Source organism: Plectropomus leopardus, chromosome 13 (genome assembly GCF_008729295.1).
Source record: "Plectropomus leopardus isolate mb chromosome 13, YSFRI_Pleo_2.0, whole genome shotgun sequence".
NCBI classification, from domain to species: Eukaryota; Metazoa; Chordata; class Actinopteri; order Perciformes; family Serranidae; genus Plectropomus; species Plectropomus leopardus.
Window position 1 is genome coordinate 28,357,906 of NC_056475.1, and position 21,732 is coordinate 28,379,637.

Consider the following 21,732-nt stretch of genomic DNA (forward strand, 5'->3'; position numbering starts at 1 on the left):
TGACTTTGTTGTACTTTTTCTTTTTCTTTGGGTTTAATGGTGGTTGGCATCCATAAAGTTGCATTATCGCCACCTGGTGTTGCACATCATATGAGCTATATAAGCGAAAAAAGTGGCTTTTTTGTCAGGAGCATATGCAGCATTTGCAAACAGCTAGCTTGTTAGGACCAGACTATTTCCTGCAATAGAAGCTTTTATCCCAAAAATCAATGTGATGATGCTTGAAATGTTTGAGTTGAGAATTTTAAAATCTCCGGTCTCTAATGTTTCTCTTTCTTCATCTGTTCTTGAATGTACTGTAGCCAGTGACTGTACTCAACATGCTGTTCGGTGGTATAACATTTAAAGGGGTCCCCTCTCAGTACACAGAGCGCACATAAAGCACTACTAAAAAATTGAAAGACATATTAACACTAGACTTAGACCAAGACTAGGGAGAGAAACAACCATAAGTATTAATTGTGATATCTGCTTTAAAATGTCTTCTTTTTTTGTGAGGTGTTGGTGACATAGGTTGAACTGTGGTTGGTGTTTTACTTTTTCTGTAAAACATGAACTACTTCCTGTACAAACACACATTACTCATGCTAATGGCAGCAAGTGTCACCGCCCTTAAGGAAGAGGTGGACAGATATTTCACAAGCCTTGTCTGCAAACAATGTTACATCATTATTTGGGACACAATAAGTCATTAAATCTCTAGAACATGTACCGGATTCATATTCTCAGGTCATTATGTATATGTGAATAGGTTAATAAATGGTAATTAACTTGTATTTATACAGCAACTGTCTAGTCTTGGGACTACTCAAAGCACTTTAAACACTCACGCACTCAGAGGCCGATGGCAACAGCCTTGGGGAGTAATTTGTCGTTTAGCATCTTAGCCAAAGGCAAATTGACATGTGGACAGGAGAAATTTAAGATAGAACCGCCTGTTTTCTGATTCATCTCTCATATCTCCTGTTCCACAGCCGCTGACAAGGCGTCTTAGCTGTTCTAAAACGACTGTAAACCACGTCCTGTCATTGTGGATTGCTTTATTTTAGATTGGGCCACATAATGCTCACTCATTGGCTAAAGGTCTAGTGTGTAGGATTTCTCCTATGTGCCAAACAGTAGCCGACATGAAAACACAAATGGCTTTATCTAGAGCCAGTGTTTGGTTGGAACTTTTTGGGTTACTGTAGAACAACATGGCCAACTCTGTGGAAGAGGACCTGCCCTGTATGTAGATTTAAACTAGGGGTCAACAGATTATCAGCCTGGCCAATTCTTGGGGCAGATATTTGGCATTTTGCGGATTATCTGTATCAGCGTTTTAATTTAATGACGCTGATAAAATTAATTCATTAAAAAGTGCAAATAAAGCATCAGCATTACTTTAAAAAATCTCAAGGAGCTATTCATATTTATTCATTTTTATTGAAATTTTCATTTGACTTTAGCTTGAAAATTTTTAAAGGTTTCAATTTTGATTAAACATTTGCTAGAGGCATTTTTACAAAGTTTTTTATTAACTGAAGAATTCTAAGTATTGATAGATAGTTTTTCATTTTTATTGTTAATGCATAACGGTTACAAATACTGCTTATTGGTCTCAATAACTGCTAATAATATGTATCGGTATTGGCCCTGAAAAATCAATATCGGTCAACCCCTAATGTAAACGGTTCACTTTAAGGTGACAAAAACACAACGATCCTTATTTCCGACATATTAACAGACTTCATACCATCCCTGCCAATTGATGCCCCTAAATCCTACACACTGGACCTTTAAGACACATTTTATTTTTACAAATTCATGCCTTCAAAAAATCAACATTTTGAGTGTAGGTTGGGGTAATAAGTGTAAGTTTAAATGCTTATTAGTAAATAGACTTGACAGTGCTATATAAGTACCTGTAGGTGAAACCATATAATTGCCTTGTTCCTTATGCACTTATGGCATTTCATCCCAAACAGTTTAGGCAAGATTCACAAATTGACACTCGTTCTGAACTCAAACATCATATCCAGCTATGTTATTGTAAGCACAGATGTCTTGGGATATCAGCTTCTGTGCTGTGGACTCTGACCGTTCTGATAATGAGGGCCCTTAACCTGTGGACTGGTGGACTACTTAAAGCAGTTCTGATAAAGCTGGTCATCAGACCTGAGGTTTGGGCCAATAAGAGCTGTGCATGATATCAGCCTGTCACTGTATCTGGAACACTGTTGTTATCCTTGTCACCTGCATCACCCCCCCATGCACATCATCTTGCATGCACTTTTTAAACTTCTCTTTTTTAATTTTTCTCACCCTCCTCTCCGCCATAATCTGTCTGTTTCTTCTTCTGTTTTCTTCTTGTCTTCCTTTTTTTCTCCCTGTCTGCCCACTCAGATCCTTTCACCTCTGCTGCAGAAGCTGTGGAAGAATCCATTCCAAACTCAAACCCTTTCCTCACTCTACCTGTTGTCGATGCTGTCCCGCTGTCCACGGCGTCCTCGGACGCTGGCAGCCTGTCCTCTAGGACACCTAGCCATGAAGTGTTTGGTGGGATTGTCTTGCTGCATCTTCCCTTTTCTTTTACAGTTTAATTTTATTTTCTGCCCATGGAACATGTGATAGTGGTTTACTGATGTAACTAGTCTCATAAGGTCACTCCAGCTGATTCAGTCAGAGTTCCCACTGTCACGAAATTACTGGAACAGTTATGAAATTAGAAAAACAGTTTTCCAGGCCTGGAAATGATTTTGGGAAGAAAAAAATGAATACAGTTTTGGAATATTATTTAAAATGTATTCATAAAAATCCCCCAACATGTCTGACTCAAAATACGTCCCTTTATTACTCTTTGAAAATCTAATGCTGCTCTGTATGAACGTTAGTAGCAGTTACCGCGCTATTTCATAGTGGCCCAATAATGTGCCGCATTGTGTCTACTGTGTGTGTAGACACAAAGACACTCCATGCCATATTCCTAGCAACATTTTTCCTTTAATTTCCTGTCTTTGAGCATAGCACACTGGAGTAAAAGCCTTATTATTGTGCTGACTAGGGCTGGGCAATATGGGCTGAAAATTATATTGCAATATTTTTAGGCTATATCTACATACACAATATACCTCTCCTTTTAAATCACTTTTTTAACCAAATTACCTCTTTGATGTGACAATATTGTAGGAATGACTTTTAGTACTTTGAAAAAATGTTAACACTATTCCATTTTTGATCAGTAATCATTAGGAATGTAGATGTAATGTATATAATGTATGTAGATGTAATGACTAAGTGGTTAAAGGCAAGTATTAAAGCGAGTAGAATTGTCTGATAAGTTGGGAAAAGTACATCACTTCACTGTAATGCAACTATAAAAATCAGAAAAAACACCATTTATTTCTTATCACAATACAACAATATCCAATATCTAAGATGATATATAGTCTATCTTGATAAGGTATAATGTCTTTATATTGCTGATCCCAAGTGTTGATGAGCTACAGAGGCCTGCCTATTAAACTACCCAAAAAATGTCATGGAAACGGGGTAGATATGTGGGAACCCTGTTCACTGTAATTAGAAACAGGGATTAGAGTGATATATATAGAGGTAGATTTCAGAGTGGTAAGGAGGGAGAGGGAGGAAATGCCTGAAGTGGTTTAGGGTCAGTGGTCAGAACATTTCTTCAGACTTATCTCACTGTTATCAAAGATCTGGCATGCTGCCCTTCACCAAATATTTGTTCCCTTCCACAATCAGATTAAGTTTCTAATGTTTGTTTTCTCAGCTCTTAACACTCTTTGATTAAGGCTGTTGTATATTTTATTTCCTTCCTGTTTTACTGTGTATTTCAAAGGCCATAACTCTGTGTTGCATGAGTGTCCATCTGTCTAAGCAGAATGTTTGTCTTTCTCCAGATCATTACAATCCTTTTTTTGACTCAAACTCTTCCCTGGCGTCTGATCTTGACACCGCAGCGCAGCTAGAGACATTTATCACAGGTACAGACTGCTGTTGGGCTGTGAGATTGCTGACATGAGAGCAGTGACATGTTTTGTAAGGTGAATTGTCACGAGTAGAACCAGATTGTGTCTCTCAGAGAGCGATGCGCAGAGCATTTGCGCAGAGCATTCCTGCTGAACGTGCCGCCTTTCTCCCTTCCCGCTTCCTACAAGCCCATGGTTGTGAGCCTGCATTGTTTTGTGGTTAGCCATTAGTAATGCACTGCCCTGAATTTTCCCCCCTGTATTTAGTCTAGCCATGTGATAAGTGCCGGCTTCCTCCGCTTTTGTCCTGCAAATCCTGATCTTTGTTTTTCCCCCGTCAAAAAGCCATTCCCACAGTTGCTCGGCTTCCTCGCTGTTCTTTCACTGCTGGAATTTTTTCTTCTGTTCTCTTATCTTCATAATCTTCTCCCTTCTTCCTTTCTCTTCTTCCTCCGCCTGGTTCTTTGCCTGTCTGCTGCTGCTGCTGTTGTGTGTCAGACTCCTTCTGTGGGCCAAGCCTTTACAACACCACTCCTCTCTTCCAATCTGAGCCCCCTGCTGTAGCTGGTCTATTCAGAGGTAGGTATTCCCAGGATGGCCAAGGTGTTACAAGTCTTGCTCAGAGAGACCTATGACACGAGACTACCTAACTGTCGTTTTGTGTTGTATTTTTGCTAATCTCCAAAATGTCCATATTTACAGTTTCACGACAACTAAGTTGGATAGATAGAGGGGGAAAAAAGCTAAAATACAGATAGTGTATGTAGGTTTTGGTTTGGCTTCTATAGAGCTGCACCTATTGATAATTTTCCCAATTATTAAAATTATAGGTGATAAATGGCCATCACATGCATTATTTCATCTATCCAAAGTCCAAAACCCCCAAACATTTAGTTATTGATCACATAAAAACTTAAGCTGCATTCCCCAAGCCCAAAAAAAACAGCTAACACCTGCTAACATCTGACTTTTTAGTGCAATGGGAAAGTGTACAGTCTGCATCACACCCAGGTCAAATGACTCTGCAGTGGTCACGGTATTTATTGCCACCAGTTTCGATTTGCATTGATGAAAACGCATCACTAATTTCAACTCCTTAACCAGCGAAGTGCAATGATGCCCCACTCCTACTTACTGTCCTTCTCCTCCTAATCAGCGCTCAAACATCAATCCATGTTAGTCTGCACCGAGTTTGAAAGAGAGACTGAATTAGTAAAAGATGCAAAAAGAGAGGTAACCACTGTGACGTTTTCTTAGATCTCTGACCATGCTGCTTTCTACTGTTTACCTTTTTACTGGCCTGTAGGTGACGTCCAACGAACACACCAAAACAACCCACACACACAGAAAGGCATACTCGTCAGCTGCAGAACCATGTACACAGCTCTGCTCTACTTGCAATGGAAGCATAGTCACTATTTTTAAAGGGTTTGCCCATGTTTAAAAAACCTGTGTGCACACCCTAATTTTGGTGGTAAGGGGATATAAAACAGCAAGTCCTCACATTAGGGAAGTTGGAACCAGAAAATGTTTGGCATTTTTGCTTTAAAAAAAATTTAATAAGCAATAATCCAAATAGTTTTCCATTTTCTTTCAATTGATATAACTATAAGCCTTAATAAAAATGAAAACAGTTGAGTTATATAAAAATTCACCCCCTGTACAGTTGTCATTAATGTTGAAATTAGCTATGAACCATTTTTTGCATGAAGCTATAAACATGTTTATTTCTACTGTAAAGTTGAGCATTTTAACATGGGGGTTTGTGGGGATTGACTCACTCTTGGAGCCAGCCTCAAGTGGCCATAAGAGGAACTGCAGTTTTTGTCACTCATGCGTTTAATTTTTCATCTCTGCATGTTGCTTGGTGCGTAGGCATTATATAATGAAGAGTGAGAAATTGAAACACTAAACTTACTATTAAATTGTGTTTAAGGTAGAATATTAAAGGTAGAGCAGCACATGGTGACAATGTCTGCAATTTAAGTCAAGAGGTTGTGTGCTTTTTCTAAAAACTAATTGTGAAATACTACTGAAACTAAACTTGAAATGTTGGTTTGTAAATGTGACTTGCTAAAAACAAGAATCTTCTAGATATTTTTCTACCAGCTTGTCATTTTGTTTTCAGGGACAGAGATATTGTGGCTTCAACATTTGGATTCTGATTTTCTTTTTGCCTCACCAGGGTTTACAGCCTCCCCAACCCCCCAGCAGCTACAGAACTCTCGAGGCCTTAACGTCGACTTTGACTCAGTATTTGGCAACAACACCAATGCTAACAACCCGGATTCTACGGGTAAGTGTTGCACTCCTACACACACTGACATGCTACCTTCCCACTTACCTGTCAGGAGCCAGCAGACTTCATGTACTCTGCTGCCACCTGAAGGTTTGGGGGACAGGTTGCATGTTCATGGGCCATGTTGAGGCTGTGAAAAGTCAAAGTGCTGGACTTTGATTTGTTTGTCAGTTTGTGTGTTTTTTATCTGTGGACTATGAATGTTGTGAGCATTTCCCACATGTTTCACTGATTGGTGTGATTTTACAGAATATTGCTCATTTCTCCTTCATTAAAATGCACAGAACAAATAGCACACAACATCTGCATATGGTTTATACACTGTAACAGTATTCAGTTTAAACTCTCTGGTTCAGTGAGAGCTCCTTTAAAGATGTTTTCTGACACTGAAATTGATTTTACACTGCATAGCACTTTAACATAAGACAACAGCATAGGTGGGCAATTTTTGAACTATCCTGCCAAGCACATCACAGATAATGGTCATTGGTATTTTCCGTCTTCCACTTAATTGTGCTTCTGCCATCTCATCAGAATATTTATTTTAGCATGCACATGTTAGCGGAAGTTACGCTGTCTCATTGTGTGTTTTGTGTGGCCGTAAAATGCGTTTTACCTCAGAAGGACATAGAATAGCTAAAGATGGAGAACATGGCAGCTCCCCAAAAGTGAAGCCGAAACATCTTGATCGCCCCCTGGTGGGGGTGGTTAGCGGATGAGACGCAGGCCAAACTATAAACTCAAAGTACACAGCAAAGCCATTCTCCTTTATTGTCTTTTCTTATCATGCTGCTGATCTTTGTTCAAAGTCGTGTTTCTGATAAGTTTGGTTTTAATTACTTATTCAATGCTTTAAAAAGGGGGCTTGACGTCATGATTGACGGCTTTGTGAGCCAATCGACATGCTCGCTTTCAATGACACCGCTCGAAATTGGTCAGACTTTTTTATGGGCTGGAACTTGACACTGCAGGATCACTACTGCACAGATGACATGGCCCATATGATGTCGCCACTGTTAGATAGTGGCCATATACGGGATATTTTGGCTTCATTTTTCTACATTGGGAGGAAATGGAGAGATGTGTTGTCCGTCGTCATATACGGTCTATAAGAAAGATTCACTTTCACATATTTTGTCGTCTATTGACTATTATATGCTATAATTATAATTATATATAGTATAATATTATACTATAATTTCCAATGAGCCGTGAAAGTCACAAAAAATATTTCACCACTCAGAAGAGTCAAAATTGGTAAAGCTATTCACTTCAGAGTTTGTTTTTTTTTTTTTTGCCTTTGATTGAAATAAGTTGAATTTTAGGTTGTAGAGGTACTAATCTGTTGCATGTAATTTTTAAAAATGTTATCCCTTTAAATAGACATTAGAATTGCTAACATATGAGCCCATTACTGGAAACACTGGCAGCTTGTAATGGCCTCTATGCTGAATTTAACATCGTGTGAAACAGATTTTTTGAGAAAATCACCTAAATTGTGATGTATGAGAAATTGGTCTTAATTTGACAAACGCTGTCGCTAACAGTAAAGTAAAGTAAAGTATATATTGCTACATTCAGCACCTTGAATCTCTTACACACTCATTGTTTGTACACCTTCACTGGGTTCTGGGCTGCTCACGATCTCACTTCATTTTTTTCTCTTCTCCCTGGGCTTAAACACACTCTCTGGGGCCTTGGCTTTTTTGCATGGCATATGCATGACTGGGTGAGTTGACTCAACACACACTCCTCTCACACAGTCTTGGCTTGATGAGTTTTTTTCTGTGAGCTGTACTTCGTGCCTCCATCACGCTCAACATGCTCTCTCTGTCCGTGTGTGCATTTGACGCACTTGTCCTGTCTATGTCTTCTTCTGTTGCTTCGTTATTGTCTGTCGTATTGTCTTCACCTGTTCTGGACCCCTTTTCGTTTGTCTCGTCCCCTTTTGATTAAGATGTTTTAGGTGGCATCCTCAAACCCACAGTGGCATCCTCACCTAGTCAGGGCATGACCCTGAACGGCCAGCAGCCCCACAAGCTGGTATCCAACGACCTGGACTCGTCACTGGCCAATCTAGTCGGCAGTAAGTTCCAGTGTTTTGCGACCATGATTGCAGATAAATATAACTAAACAATAACTTTAACTGTGCTATAAACAGATTGTGAACTCCTTGAAACATGAAGTAACATCAAATTTCTCAAACTTCTTTTTGATCCCTTTCACAAGTATTTAAACCTTTGAACCCTGAACAAATTGATGTGATTTTTTTTCAAAAACATGGGGAAAATGCAGTTAGCCACTTAGTTATAAATGTTTCACAATTTGCAAGAAATTAGTAGATTTACGAAATAATTAAAAAAGAGAGAGAGAAAAAATGTCTAGGGGAAAAAAGATAATACAACAAGGGAGAATTTATCATAATTACATATTACAAAATAATTATAGTTTTTAAGCACTTTTTCAGATCATATCCTTTTCATAAAACATTTTTCATTCTTTTTTAATTTTATTTTTATTGTTTAAATAATTTGCAGGTGATTTTTTTTTTGTACTTTTTACTAATTTCCTGTTAAATTTTGGGTCATTTCTTCTGTCATTGCTCGTTGCTTTTGTCCCATGTTTTTGACAGAAATCAAGCCAGTTTGCTCAGGTTGGAAGGGGTTCAGTAAGACGAGGTGAAATTTGTACCAAACAGTAGCAATAGAACAAAAACATTTCTATTTAAACTTTGCTGTTTTGTGTGAATTAAGCATGTTGTTTTCATGACTGTTCATTCAATATGTTACTTCTCTCTGCTTTAGATCTTGGAATCGGCAACGGAACAGCAAAGAAGTGAGTGCACTTAAATAATATTTATTTTCATATCCCTGACAGTGCATACTAAATAAGACTAACATATTGACCTGATCTGTGCAGCGATCTCCACTGGAGTCAGCCTGGCGAGAAGAAGCTGACCGGTGGAACCAACTGGCAACCCAAGACGGCTCCGTCTACCACCTGGAACCCTGCAACCATGGTAGGACTCTCACCTGTCAGCACATACCTGGTCTTATTCTCCCAACCAGGAAACATTTGAAAAAGATCATGTCATTCTCTCTTCCCCCACTTTCATACTGAAAGCTGTCCTATCTAACAAAGACAAAAAGCCCAAACAAAATCATCTTTAAAAAAAGAAAAAAAATAGAAAAGGTACTTTCAGTCAGGCCTTGACTGTGGATGCATTTTTCCTAGACAGATTTAAGATGGCTTAACAGTGCAATATACAGTATTACCAACATTTGTTATTGTTTTTGCAATTTGCTTCATTTTTTTCCCAATGCTAGTGATTTATTTATTATGTGCATTATGTTTTCAATAAAGTTTCAAAAAAATAATCTGTTGTCAAATGCAGAACATACAGGCGCAGTAAGGGTTGCAGCATTATACATATTTTTTTTTAACCATAAAGGCTTTGGTTGTGGGGATGCATGATATTTAAGGGGTTTTTTGCCGATAACTGATATACCGATGTACAACAACTTCTGATATTTCCACTCTCATCATGATGGCCCACCAGCAGATGAAGACATAAAATACAGTGCTTTTCCCTGTATGCAATATTCCATCGTTGTGCAAAAATAAGAAAAAAATATTTAAATATTATTTAGCTTTGGTTACTGTTATTTAATATCTTTGTTTTCTGGCTGCCAAGAAATGCCCCTTAAAGCTCTCATTTGCGGTTCCCTTCTTGCTGACTTTTAAGTGTAAGCTGTTGAGTGATTGTGGAATTAAGGCTTTCCTGGATGGCCTTCAGTTCTTCCTGTATTGTCTTTTTACTGTCCCTTCTTGGCTCCCAAGTGTCCTTTATTGTTGTTACTGACGTCATAACAGCCACAACTTTTGTGTCTACCTGCTATGTCCTGTTGTTGAAATGACAGTTTTAGCTTTATTTCCCTCTTTCCCTTTACTGTTTCACAGGACTGCACATAGATTTCAGTCAGGGTGCTTTTATTGCACAAAAATCTTTGCTGTTTTCTCCTGGATAGAAAAATAGCCCATTGACAAAAGTTTTCATCATAGTTTTTGTAAACGAGGCCATGGTTGTCATGTTACATTTTCATATCCTGAATATATTCTATAACTCTGTCTTCATGTGAGGAAAGGGAATCCTCAGAAATGAGCTCTAAAGCCACAAAGTGAAGCTTACTGACAATGTGTTTCTCATGTCAGTCTCTCTGCCTTCTAGCACTTGTGTTTTTTTTTTTTGGAGTTTAGTGGTTTTGGTCTGATCGACTCAACTCTGTCATCTCGCTTTGGTTAAACATTCAAAAAGAGCTTGTGACAGTAATCCCGCAGAACACCCCCTCACTTAGACTCGGCACTTGTGATCATGCTGAAAGCACACACGAGTTATTGATGATGTGGCCAAATTGTCAGATGATGATCAAAAGCGGATGAGTGTTCTTCGAGGAAGCCGGAAAGAAAGAGCCGGTGTCTTGAAGGAAGCCGATACGCTAAGAGGCAGATACACACACACACACACGCACACACACAGCATCCATCGGTCATTAAAGGATAAACCGTAGCGTTATGCAAAAAGCGAGCCTTATCGTCATTATTGACGATCCCAGGAACACTGAGCGAGATGTCCCTGAGACAAACCAAACATTGTCAGCGAGGAGGAATGCTGAAGGAGAGCTCTCGGTGCAATGAAACAAGCACAGTCTGTGATGAAAGCAGCAATTTTGGCACCAGCGTCATGTCTGACTCACTTGTGCCTCCCTCGCCAATGACTGAATAGTTAATGAAATGTATCCTTCCCGAGAGGGCCGGGCGTTAGACAAATCTGGGTTTGTTATCACTGCAGGGGCTGCTGGGGAAGCAAGGAAAAGGAAAGGGTCTGTACTTGTTTCTCTCTAATCTCTTTCCACAAGGAGCACCTGCTAGTATCCAACTTCTGCCCCAAGGACTCAACACACTCTCCTCTCTGCTCTCCTTCAACTCTGTCTGTCATTCTGTAGGTGAAATATATGCAACTCTGAGAAGATTAGCAGCCCTGACACTCCACTCTGAATGCAGGCTTTTGGCATCATTTTATTTTCAGTAGAAATGTAATTGTTTCGTGGCATGAATGCTGTTTTCAGCATCTTTCCACCTTCATGTTTTTATTTTGAGAAAAAAAAAATCTTAAGTTCATACACTGGACAAGATAATGAATGAAGTTTTCACATCTTGTGTTGCAGTCTGTAACTTGTAACATGTCACATTTGATCTGACACAAATTATACAGCATACCATATTAATGCCGTGAAATCATTTTAATTTGATAAACATATGAAGAAAATATAACAGAAATATTAAATTGATTCAAATTGGTATTGGGGGGGGGAAATCTAATGTTAAAATTTTATTTTCAATAAAATTTCATCATTTTTGTGGCATAAATGCTGTTGTCAGCATCTTTCCACCTTCATGTTTTGGGATGAACATGAAACTTTTTGAAAAAGAAAAAAAAACTTACACACACATACTTACTTACACTGAACAAATAATGAATGAAGCCACATTTAAAGTTTTCACATCTTGCGTTGCAGTCTGTAAATTTTATATTTCATCTGACCCAAAGTATGCTACATACCTTATTAATGCACTGAAATCATTTTAGTTTGATAAATATTTAAAAAAAAAAAAAAAATTAAAATATGAAATTGATTCAATTTCGTATTGAAAGGGGTATTTTGGTCACATTTCATTTTCAGTAAAATTGTGTTTTTTAAGCATCTTTCCACCTTCATGTTTTGGGGTCGAACATGAACCATGTTTTGAAAAAATAAAAACTTAAACTTCATACATTGAATAGATGATGAATACACCCCCTTTAAAGTTTTTACATTTTGTGTTGCAGTTTGTAAATTTCATATTTGCCCTCACCCAAAATATACAGCATACTATATGAATTCTGTGAAATCATTTTAATTTCATAAATATTTGAAAAAAATAGAGACAAAATATAAAATATGAAACTGATTCTCACTGGTATGGAAAAAATCTTCTTGAAGCTTTCATTAGAATATATTACTGAATTGATTTACTTTAGTTATTTTAATTATTGAAAGACTTAATTTGAACTGAAATTGAATATCATAAAGATTTGATAATAAAGAGTTAAATGTGAGTCGGGTCAGCTGTGTCCTGATTCTGCAGAAGGAATCATCTTGTCTTTTGTGTCACCGCAGGCACCATCTGTCATGGCCTTCCCTGCAACCACACCGACAGGCATGATGGCATATGCAATGGTACGTCAGCTGGGAGACACACACAGACACACACACACACACACACAGATCTGCAAACATGAAAGGAGGAGAAAAGATTTTCAGAGTTATTTCCCACACATTATGCCCAACATACACAAGAAAACTTTGACTTAAAAAAGATTAAAGATGAAATTCTTCCACCTTCTCACATCAGTCACACATTTAAAGTTCTTGCAAAGACTTAAATTCTTGCAGGGTCACAATTTTCAAGACTGCAACAAGATTCCTTTTTAAGATTATTGTCCATCCTGCCCCTGGTGGAAAATATCAGGCCAAACTCCTTTTAAGAAATATGACATATTAACATTTCCTTACGTGTCCGTAAAACGCATAACTCTCGAAACATCAGATAAAGTGATCCACATGTCCACAGTACTCTTGTCAATTCTGCATCATACAATCCATAAAGATAAACCGGATTTGTGCACAGACTTTACAGTTTGGATTTTGTCGACTCAACTTGTACCAGCATCTGTTGGTTAGCTGCGTTATTTTAGAGACATGATCCATTTAAAAAAGAAGATTTCTCACTAAGATAAGTGCTGGTTGGTGGATCAGAGACACAATGAATTCAACTCCAATTCTTGTTCACTCCACAGCTCCACCAGTTTTTACTCCTTTTCCACAGTACAAGAAAATCGAGACTTGTTCTAGTTCTTCTGCCTTCCCAGAGTGTCTCCACGATCGCTGTTTACCCGGTTTGCTGCTTCCTGTTCGGTGATGGAAAGTGCAGCTATTGGTTATTATGTTCATGTTCCTAAACTTCAGTTTTACATGAACCAAGACTAAAAACTAAATTAAACGTTTCAATTTTGTCGGAATGTCAAGACGAAAAAATGGACTGACTTTAGACAGCTCAGACAGAGGTTTATGATCACAATACACAAAACGATTGAGTTCACTGGAGCGTGAACTAAATCTCATGTTTTCTTTTTTGTTTGTTTGTTTTTTTCACGTTTTTTCACGTTTGGCAGGTGCCAGTGTGTATCATAGTCTGCAGAAACTTCTTTCATCTATCAACATGAGCAGTATTTTTGTCATCATTCAACATGAGTGTAAGGACTTTCATGTGCTATCTCAGAGGGAATAAATCAGTTTCTCTCCCATCAGCCTCCTCACATGGGCTCCGTGATGATGACGCAGCCCACCGTGATGTACACCCAGCCTGTGATGAGGCCGGCCAACCCCTTTGGCTCTAATCCAGGTGCACAGGTAATGGATGTCTACATTTATAACGTCCCAACTCTGACACACGTGAGCTTAGTGACCTGGCCTGCCTGGAGCAGAGCAACATTTGTGTTCAGTTGTTTTGATAAATGATAGTCACCTCAGCTATGAGGGTCCACTTCCACTCATGTACCCTCAGTTCATTCACTGATTGCTCGGCCTGGTGGTTCAGCTGTTTTTCTCCACACCGAGTCAAGCGTCCCCCACAGGTTGAGGGTTTAATTGTGTGTGAAATCTTGCAGGTTAAGGGTCTCAGAGTCTAATCAGTGTACACCACTGATACTTCCAGCCAGCAGGTCCAATCTGGCCCGTGATAAGGTGAAGGGTGGCCACCCAACAATTTTCTAATTAACAAAAAATTAAGGGATTCACCCTGGGAATTGTTTTGATACTTTTAGTATACATGAGGAGCCAGAGTGCATAAAAAAAAGCATGAAAATAGAGCTTGTTTATCCAAGAAAGTGCAAGCGGAGGATCCACACCCCCTGACAGAGGTCCTAGCTTAAGCCCCTAATGTTCTAATAAATCCTGAAAATGTCGAAAAATCCAAGAAACTAACTAAAATTTTAGAAATGTCGCAAAATCCTAGCAATGTCCTTAAAATCCCCAAAATATCCTAAAATCCTAAAAATGACCTAAAATCCTAGAAACGTTATAAAATCCAAGAAATGTCATAAAATTCTAGAAACGTCCTTAAATCTTAAAAAATCCAAGAAATGTTCTAAAGTACTAGAAACATGTATGGGGGCTGCTGCTGTACTTCTGCAAACATGCTCCTTAAGCAAAGCAAGTTGGGTATCCCTGATCTTCACTTTACACTATGCAGTTTCTATGCAAAACTTCTAAAATGTATCCACCTGTTTTACACGGATCCTCAATTTGTGCACAAGAACACCTGCAAATGGTTGAAATAAAAAAAAAAAAATAAAATGAGAAGGTTGAAATATTGCTCATTTGTATGCTTAGCTGATGTGGAAAAGTGTAATAAATACAAAATGTGACAAAGTGCATGCCACCCACACAGTATTATCATTATGTGCTTTGCTTAAAAATAGAATGCATTAGTTTTTAGACAGTCTTTTTCAGACACCTGTAGCGCAGCTTTGGAGTTGCTCTCTTCTCGTTGGCTCTCCATTTCTCTCCTGTTGTGTTTCCACCCTCTCCTCTGTGATTCAGTCCCCCACAACTTCCAGTCCTTCCAGTCCCAGCCCCCTCAGAGCAGCAGGGAAGGACCCCTTTGCGCAGCTCTTTCTGCAGAATTTCTTATAGAGCATCTTTAGGTACAGCTCCTCGTCTGTGTGTCATTGCACCTCCAGGTCCCCGAGTGTGTCGGCAAAGTGCATGATAGTTTTTCTGTTCTGTGTGTGCAGGACTGGCTGTTAAGTGGCTGATCTTAGTGCGAGTCACAACACTGTGCTGTGAGATGCTGTCACATTTGACTCCCCAGCTGGCTGCTTTGCACACTCTGCACTCTGCACTTACGGATCAGCTCCTGTAGCTCTAGTTGCTCAAAACTAAAGTTTGATTTTGAGAATTACACGCGTAGTTTGACGCAGACTTAAATTCCACATCCATGAACACAGTGCGCATGCGAAGTTGTTGCACCATGCTTTGTTGATGGCAGCAAGACAAAACCAGGATGTCTGATTCATTGCCTGAAACACAAAAAACAAAGGCTGTCAGTTGCTGTGATTCATCAGGTGATATCACAGAGCAGACATATTTTAACCCTTTAAAGGAATAAACATCTCAGAGGTTCTTAGAAATGAGCTCAATAACCAGTCATACTTGTTCCTTGTGAATTGGAGCTCTTATTTTGCAGTCCAAGCTTCACTCACCATCTTTATCCTGCTTTGTTGGAACATTTTTAGCTGATGTATTCACGCACATAGCAATAGACTGGAGACACATTAGAAGTCTGCTTACTGGCAGAGCTGCACAATATGCAAAAAATAAAATTAAAATTCACATATTACAAGAAATCGGAGTCACAAATTTAGTGGGAATGGTCATTTTTGCATTTCATTTTGACTGAAAACGATGTATAAACATTTTGATAATGGGATTTTTGCTGGAGTCTGTACCGAACAAGCATTTCCCCCCTATCTGTCATATGATTTGTAGGCTGGGGCCTCTCTTAAACATTTTCCACAAAATTAGCTCTGGTTCTTGAACCAGTTCGGTTAAGAATTCTTGCAAACTTGGTGTGATCTGATCTGTTTTTACCCAAAAACAAGCACAAATATTATTGATACCACTGCATGCTTTTTGTAAAATTTATTTCTAAACATTTCTCGCTGGACTGGCCTTCTCTGTGCTCTCACTCCATCCTGTTGAGTATGACACGCCCACTAATGTCATCACACTTTGCATTTCAGGATAAAGAAATAAAAATAATTTTAAAAAATGCAATTTTTTGGTTCCAACCAACATTTCGGGTTCCTAACCAATTTAATTTTGGTCGATATGCCCTGAACAGCTCAAACTTAGGGAGACAGAACCAGTTCCATGTTGGTAGAGGATTATTTATAGCAAATACAAGTGCTGCGTTTAAAACGGTCTGTTGTGACGCATTTTATGTTAGCAAAAAATTGCAGCTCCTGCACTTTGGAAATTGCACTTAGCCCCTTAGCAATTTTTAGAATATTTTATAATTCAAATTTTTATTTATTTATTTTTTCACTCAAACATGCACAACATATCCACAAGTCCCTGGAAGCTACACACTCTTAGACCCAAAATAGTAATTTAGCAGCTGCAGCGGGACAACTAACCACCAAATCATTACAGTGCAGCAGACATATTCCAAACAAAAAAATAAGCCCATGACCTCTTACAGCTTTCATCGTCATCGTTGACCCTAACGTGCTCATAGGACACCTTTTCTAACATAGATGCCCTCCATTTTTGTAGAATCTGAGGATCACTCAAGCAGCTGTTATGACACCTACAAAATATTCTTTTAAATAATTGTTCAGCGTTAAGCCCTATTCACAGGGGACTAGTTTTAACGTGCGGACCTCCGATTATTTGTAATAATTGCGGAGGATGTCTGATTTTAACCCTGTGCAAATCAGCCATGTCAATAATTTGTAAAGTAAAACTTCCAGGGCACATTACCTTCCATATTTCGGCAAACACAGAGGTCATGGGATAATGTTAGTCCCGTTTGAGTGGCATTTCTGTGATTTGCTGCTGATTTGGGGATTTGAATTGTACTTTGACTGGACTCGGCGTTCTGCGTGTGCTCCTAGTCGCCGCACCAGCCTCCTTTGGTGGTTAGGGAGAGGGACTGTTTGTTATTTATGAGGGGGGGAAGGGGTGCTGCGAAATGGGTCAGCATTTTAAAAAAAAAATGAAAGCATTGAAGGACTTTTTTTTATTTTGGCTTAGGTGAGGGACATACAACTTGAAAAAAATATATATATTTATTTTTATATAAAAAAAGTTAGACCCCAACCAACCAGTCCCACAACACGGCATAGAAGCAAATAATGCACTGCTGTCAGTAACTTTGAGTAAAATACAGACATTATTATCCTGTGCGAACGGGATTTAGCTACTGGTCCTGTATTGCTGGGTCTGTTTTCCATGTTCCAATAAATGTGATTTGACACTGTCTTTTTTTTTCTTTTTCTCTCACCAGATGCAGTTTATGTAACCTGAAGGGGGGGTGGGGGGAGGGTCTTTCCCGTCTGGAGATGATTCACGACAAATTCAACTATCTGAGCAAACCTGCAGTTTGCCTCTAATGAACTCACCTCTCTCTGAGAACGAAAGGCCCAAATAAGACTTGAATTTAAAATCGCGGTGACTGGGAACGGCTCTGACCATCTCAGCGAGGCGTCACAGTGGACGTTGTGCCCATCTAGTCATGTCTAAGTCATGGAAGGAGGAGACGAGTGCGTGTTGCCACCGGAAATCATGTGGACAGGGATCAGCCCCGACGTCATCCCGGACTAAAGACTTTCTGACATCGCTGTTTATGCACCTGGATTAAAAAAACAAAAAACAAAGTTGGCTTGTTGTCACACATGCACACCGTTTGTCTTTTTTTCTTCCTCTTTCTCCAGATGAGGCTTTGAGAGTCACTTCTTTTGATTATCAATCATGATTTCCTTCTTAAAACATCCCCCAAATTAGAAAAATAATGGCAAACTCTTTATATACCACACATTTTTGTTTTATTTTTTTTGTATGTATTGTTTGCAGTAGACATTCCTTGTGTATTGTTTGTATTTATTTATGATTACCTACATAGACAAAAAAAAGTAAATGTAACTAGTCACTGACCTCCTCCTTGCGGAAGGAAGGTCTTCAGGTTTATAGTTATGGTTTATAGGTATGATTGATTGTAGAATTGGATTTTGAGTGATTGAGATGATTTTTTTAAAAAAACAGAAGTTAATATAAAGTTTAAAGAGATGACACGTTTTGCTGTTGGGGCACTAAATATTCTCTGTACTCGCATGATGCCTTGTACAGTTTATGTGTGGCTTGAGGGGGTCACACGGAGGATGTGTATGAACGTAATAATTCATAAACACCGGGTAAATCGGTGGGGTCGATTTCTACAAATTTGGCGAGGGAACATTTTTCACATCAGAAAAAAAAAAAAAAAAAAGCACTACATTTTGTGATCGAGGCAGCATTGCATTGGAAAGGAATCTGCATTTATGCTTTTTTGACGCTTTTGGCATGCCATTTATTCTTACATTTAACAAAGCTGCTGGCTGCCCTTTTTCCAACCTGAATGTGCGGGGTCCCTTTCATGCTCAGATCATGTTTCCATAGATGAGCACTGGGGGCAGTCGGGACAATGCGGAGCTTGAGGTTGGACTGGAAACTAAGGGTTAAGGAGGGGGCGGGGCCAGAGAGGTGTAGTAATGCAGGAGAATAGAGCACTGTTGATCGGCGCTTTGTGTACATAAAACTTTTCCTGCCAATCAGACGAATGGGCGAGTGCGGGTATGAAAGATGGTCTGAACATAAAAGTGGCCCTTAATCCATTAACTGAGCATATTTGCTGCATTGTCCCTGCAGATTATATTTTTGTTTTTTTGATTTTTCCAATAAAGTGCAAGCTTCCACACTTCTCTGACTCTTTATTTGTTTATATTTTAACAAAGTTTTCTGCGCTGATTTTTCAATAAGTGTATCATTTAGAAGTTTTTTGTTAATGTTTCTTGAGGTCAGTAGCAGACAGATCTTGGCTATTAACCCTTTAAAACATGAGCAAATTGTGCTGATTTCTTTCTAATACATGGGGAGAAGGCAACTTGACAAGATGTTGCCCAAAAATAAGCAAGAAATTGGAAAAGAAAAGAAAATTACCAGTAAATAAGTTTGAAAAGACAAGTCAAAACAAACAAGAAAATGACACCCATCATTGCTGAAAATTGGGGAAAAAAAGTATATTTAATAATTATAAATATAGTTTCATGGAATTCTTCCGGATTGTTTTTTATTTAATATCTTTTTTCTTCTCACCTTTTGCTAATTTCTTGCAATTAGTTGGACGTTTTTGGGTTTTTTTTGTTGTGAAGGTGCTTGTTTCCTTTTCTGCCACATTTTTGAAAGAAATCATATCAGTTTGCTTAGGTTACAAAGGATTTAACAGTCTATGAAAGTTGTCTGAAGGCAAACAAGAAATCTGTTGTAAATCCAGGTTTCAAAGGGTTAAGCAACATTTACACGAAAAACTTTTGGAATAGTACCTTTGAAACCAAAGTTCAGCATTTCCACCACTGAGAGTACTTCTAATGAAGGGTTGTTGTCACTCACTGCTTCTTCCTGCAGCACTGACTGTATTTCCTGCACCCAATTTATCATCCACAGAGCTGGGCTACATGCCAACATTTTCAGAACAAAAAAGAGCAGGCTGCAGTGAGTCTCTCTCGAAGTGATTTTATAAATAGCAGGTATATGCATCGGGTCCTCGTCAGGGAAGAGCAGGGGTTTAGTGCTGCCCGAGCGCTCGGGAGAGATGCATTGACAAGTGTTTTTGTGAGGATTAGTAATTTGCAATTCACATAATCTTGTCAAAATGAATATACATTTTTTAAATGCTTGATGATTTCCTCATTATTAAAAGTGTGTGTCCTCCAAGACAGACTATGAAAACAGATGGAGTGGTCAAAGTTGCTATGTCGAAATTTAAGGTGTGTTGATGGATTCCCATCAACAACTCCTGCATTTAGTAACATAAGTAAAAGTTTCACCTTAAACATTGTCGTCAGTTGGCACTGTAAATTAAAAATTAAAAATGTCAGCTGCTGCTCGAGGCTGAGAAACATCCTCGCATAGTTTTCTAATGTATGAATGTAGGTCATCTAAGTGGTGTCCCTGACCCTCTGTGTGTTGGTGTCCGACCTTTCATCATTATGGAGGCTTCTGCTGCTGAAGCCACAGGTGCATCCATGTTCAAGATACGCCTACACACACACACACACACACACACACACACACACACACACACAGAAGGACCTTGATATAAAAGCTACATCCTGCTTGGCAAAGCCTCCCAACCAGCAGTAAGAAGATTCTTTGTGGTGCAGCCACTTCCCCTTCGTTTGAATGCAGCAGCAGAAAGATGCAAGTGTGTTTGTGTGACACACCGACTTTCACGATAGAATTAATTGGCGAGTTAATAGAAGACTTACTGTTGAACTGAGGCCTCCCTTTTCACAGCCACATTCAGACAGTTAACCTGTTCTGACTATTCCCTCCCTTCCAAAATGAGATGGATCGACCAAAAAAAAAGCAGAATTGGACTGTTTTCTCTCAATTAGGACTCTCAGGATACTCAAATAATGCTTCAAATTATCATACATATTCTCAAATCATGTAATTCATAAATCACATAGCTTTGATTTCAGATATTTCAACAGATTTACAGCCTGAATGTGCTGAAAGCTATTATCAATAATAACCTGCATATTGAGTGGATTCTTAAGAAATGAAAACTAGAACTTTTCCATTTTTAACATGCAAAAACTCACTTTCCTGTGAGCTGGGTGAACAAAAATTTAATTAGTATGCAATGGGGTTCCTCTTTCTCCTTCTGCCAAGCAGCACCCAAAGGTCCTGAGGTGGGGAGATGCAGCCTCAGGCTGGTCCAGCCCCCCTCCAGATGTTCTGTGACGTCCCCCTCATCCTTCCCTGTCCCTGACCACGTTTACGTGCACACTAATAATCCACTTTTATTCTTAGTGTGGCAATATTCTGAATTTGATCTAAACAGCCATTAAGCCTTTTCTTTCTGAATTTAGAATTTTCCGATCAAGACCTGTGGGATCTGTTGAATATTATTTTCTTCAGACATTTACACATCACATTGTAATGATGTAGACAGTAGATTGCCTTAATGTTAATACTGAATGAATAAATGAGTCTTTATTTCAAACATGCAGCCAAGCGCAATGAAAGAAAACGAAAAGATTTTTAAAAAGAAGGCCTCGGTCTCAATAAACAATATTCAATCCATTAAAACTTAAATATCACATGTTTGAAAAAGAATAGGAAGAAGTAGGCCTACGCATGTATTCATTCCTACTCCCATATACTGTATACACATTAGGGTTTTTTATAAACAACTTCCAAAATTTCATGTACGATATGGACAGCTGAGTTAGTCTTATATACAGCCCAATACAATCTAAACTGCTATCCCCCCCTTTTTTTGTACAAACCAATAAAATACACACTACAAACACCCATACAAGCAAACAAGACCATTATCAATTAAAGTGAGCACTTTTTATCAGTTAGCTGGCCAGTTAACTAGAAGAAGCAGTGGGAGCAGGATCTTATATTATTGTATTTTGTGTATTTTCTGTGACCTTAACAGCGGTATCGCCATCACCCCTGTCCACAGGGTGCCTCCATAATCAACAAAATCAAATCAAAATGATGAAAAGGAACACTCATAATGATG

The 21,732-nt window shown here is 38.7% G+C and overlaps 1 protein-coding gene across 11 annotated transcripts in view; it reads left to right on the plus strand.

Moving 5' to 3' along the window:
• picalma (phosphatidylinositol binding clathrin assembly protein a) overlaps positions 1 to 18,888 on the plus strand; it is a 48,765-nt gene extending 29,877 nt beyond the window's left edge. Inside the window, exons 14-24 of one of the 11 annotated variants that reach the window (XM_042499240.1) lie at positions 2,386 to 2,538; positions 3,903 to 3,986; positions 4,470 to 4,550; positions 6,157 to 6,267; positions 8,228 to 8,356; positions 9,075 to 9,105; positions 9,190 to 9,289; positions 12,489 to 12,548; positions 13,680 to 13,781; positions 14,973 to 15,076; positions 17,443 to 18,888. In XM_042499240.1, coding sequence (XP_042355174.1) covers positions 2,386 to 2,538; positions 3,903 to 3,986; positions 4,470 to 4,550; positions 6,157 to 6,267; positions 8,228 to 8,356; positions 9,075 to 9,105; positions 9,190 to 9,289; positions 12,489 to 12,548; positions 13,680 to 13,781; positions 14,973 to 15,065 — 944 coding nt within the window. In that variant the 3' untranslated portion in view covers positions 15,066 to 15,076; positions 17,443 to 18,888. The remainder of the gene's footprint in view (positions 1 to 2,385; positions 2,539 to 3,902; positions 3,987 to 4,469; positions 4,551 to 6,156; positions 6,268 to 8,227; positions 8,357 to 9,074; positions 9,106 to 9,189; positions 9,290 to 12,488; positions 12,549 to 13,679; positions 13,782 to 14,972; positions 15,077 to 17,442) is intronic. The other 10 variants (XM_042499241.1, XM_042499242.1, XM_042499243.1 and 7 more) reach the window with 10 other exon arrangements.
• The last annotated feature ends 2,844 nt before the right edge of the window (positions 18,889 to 21,732 follow it).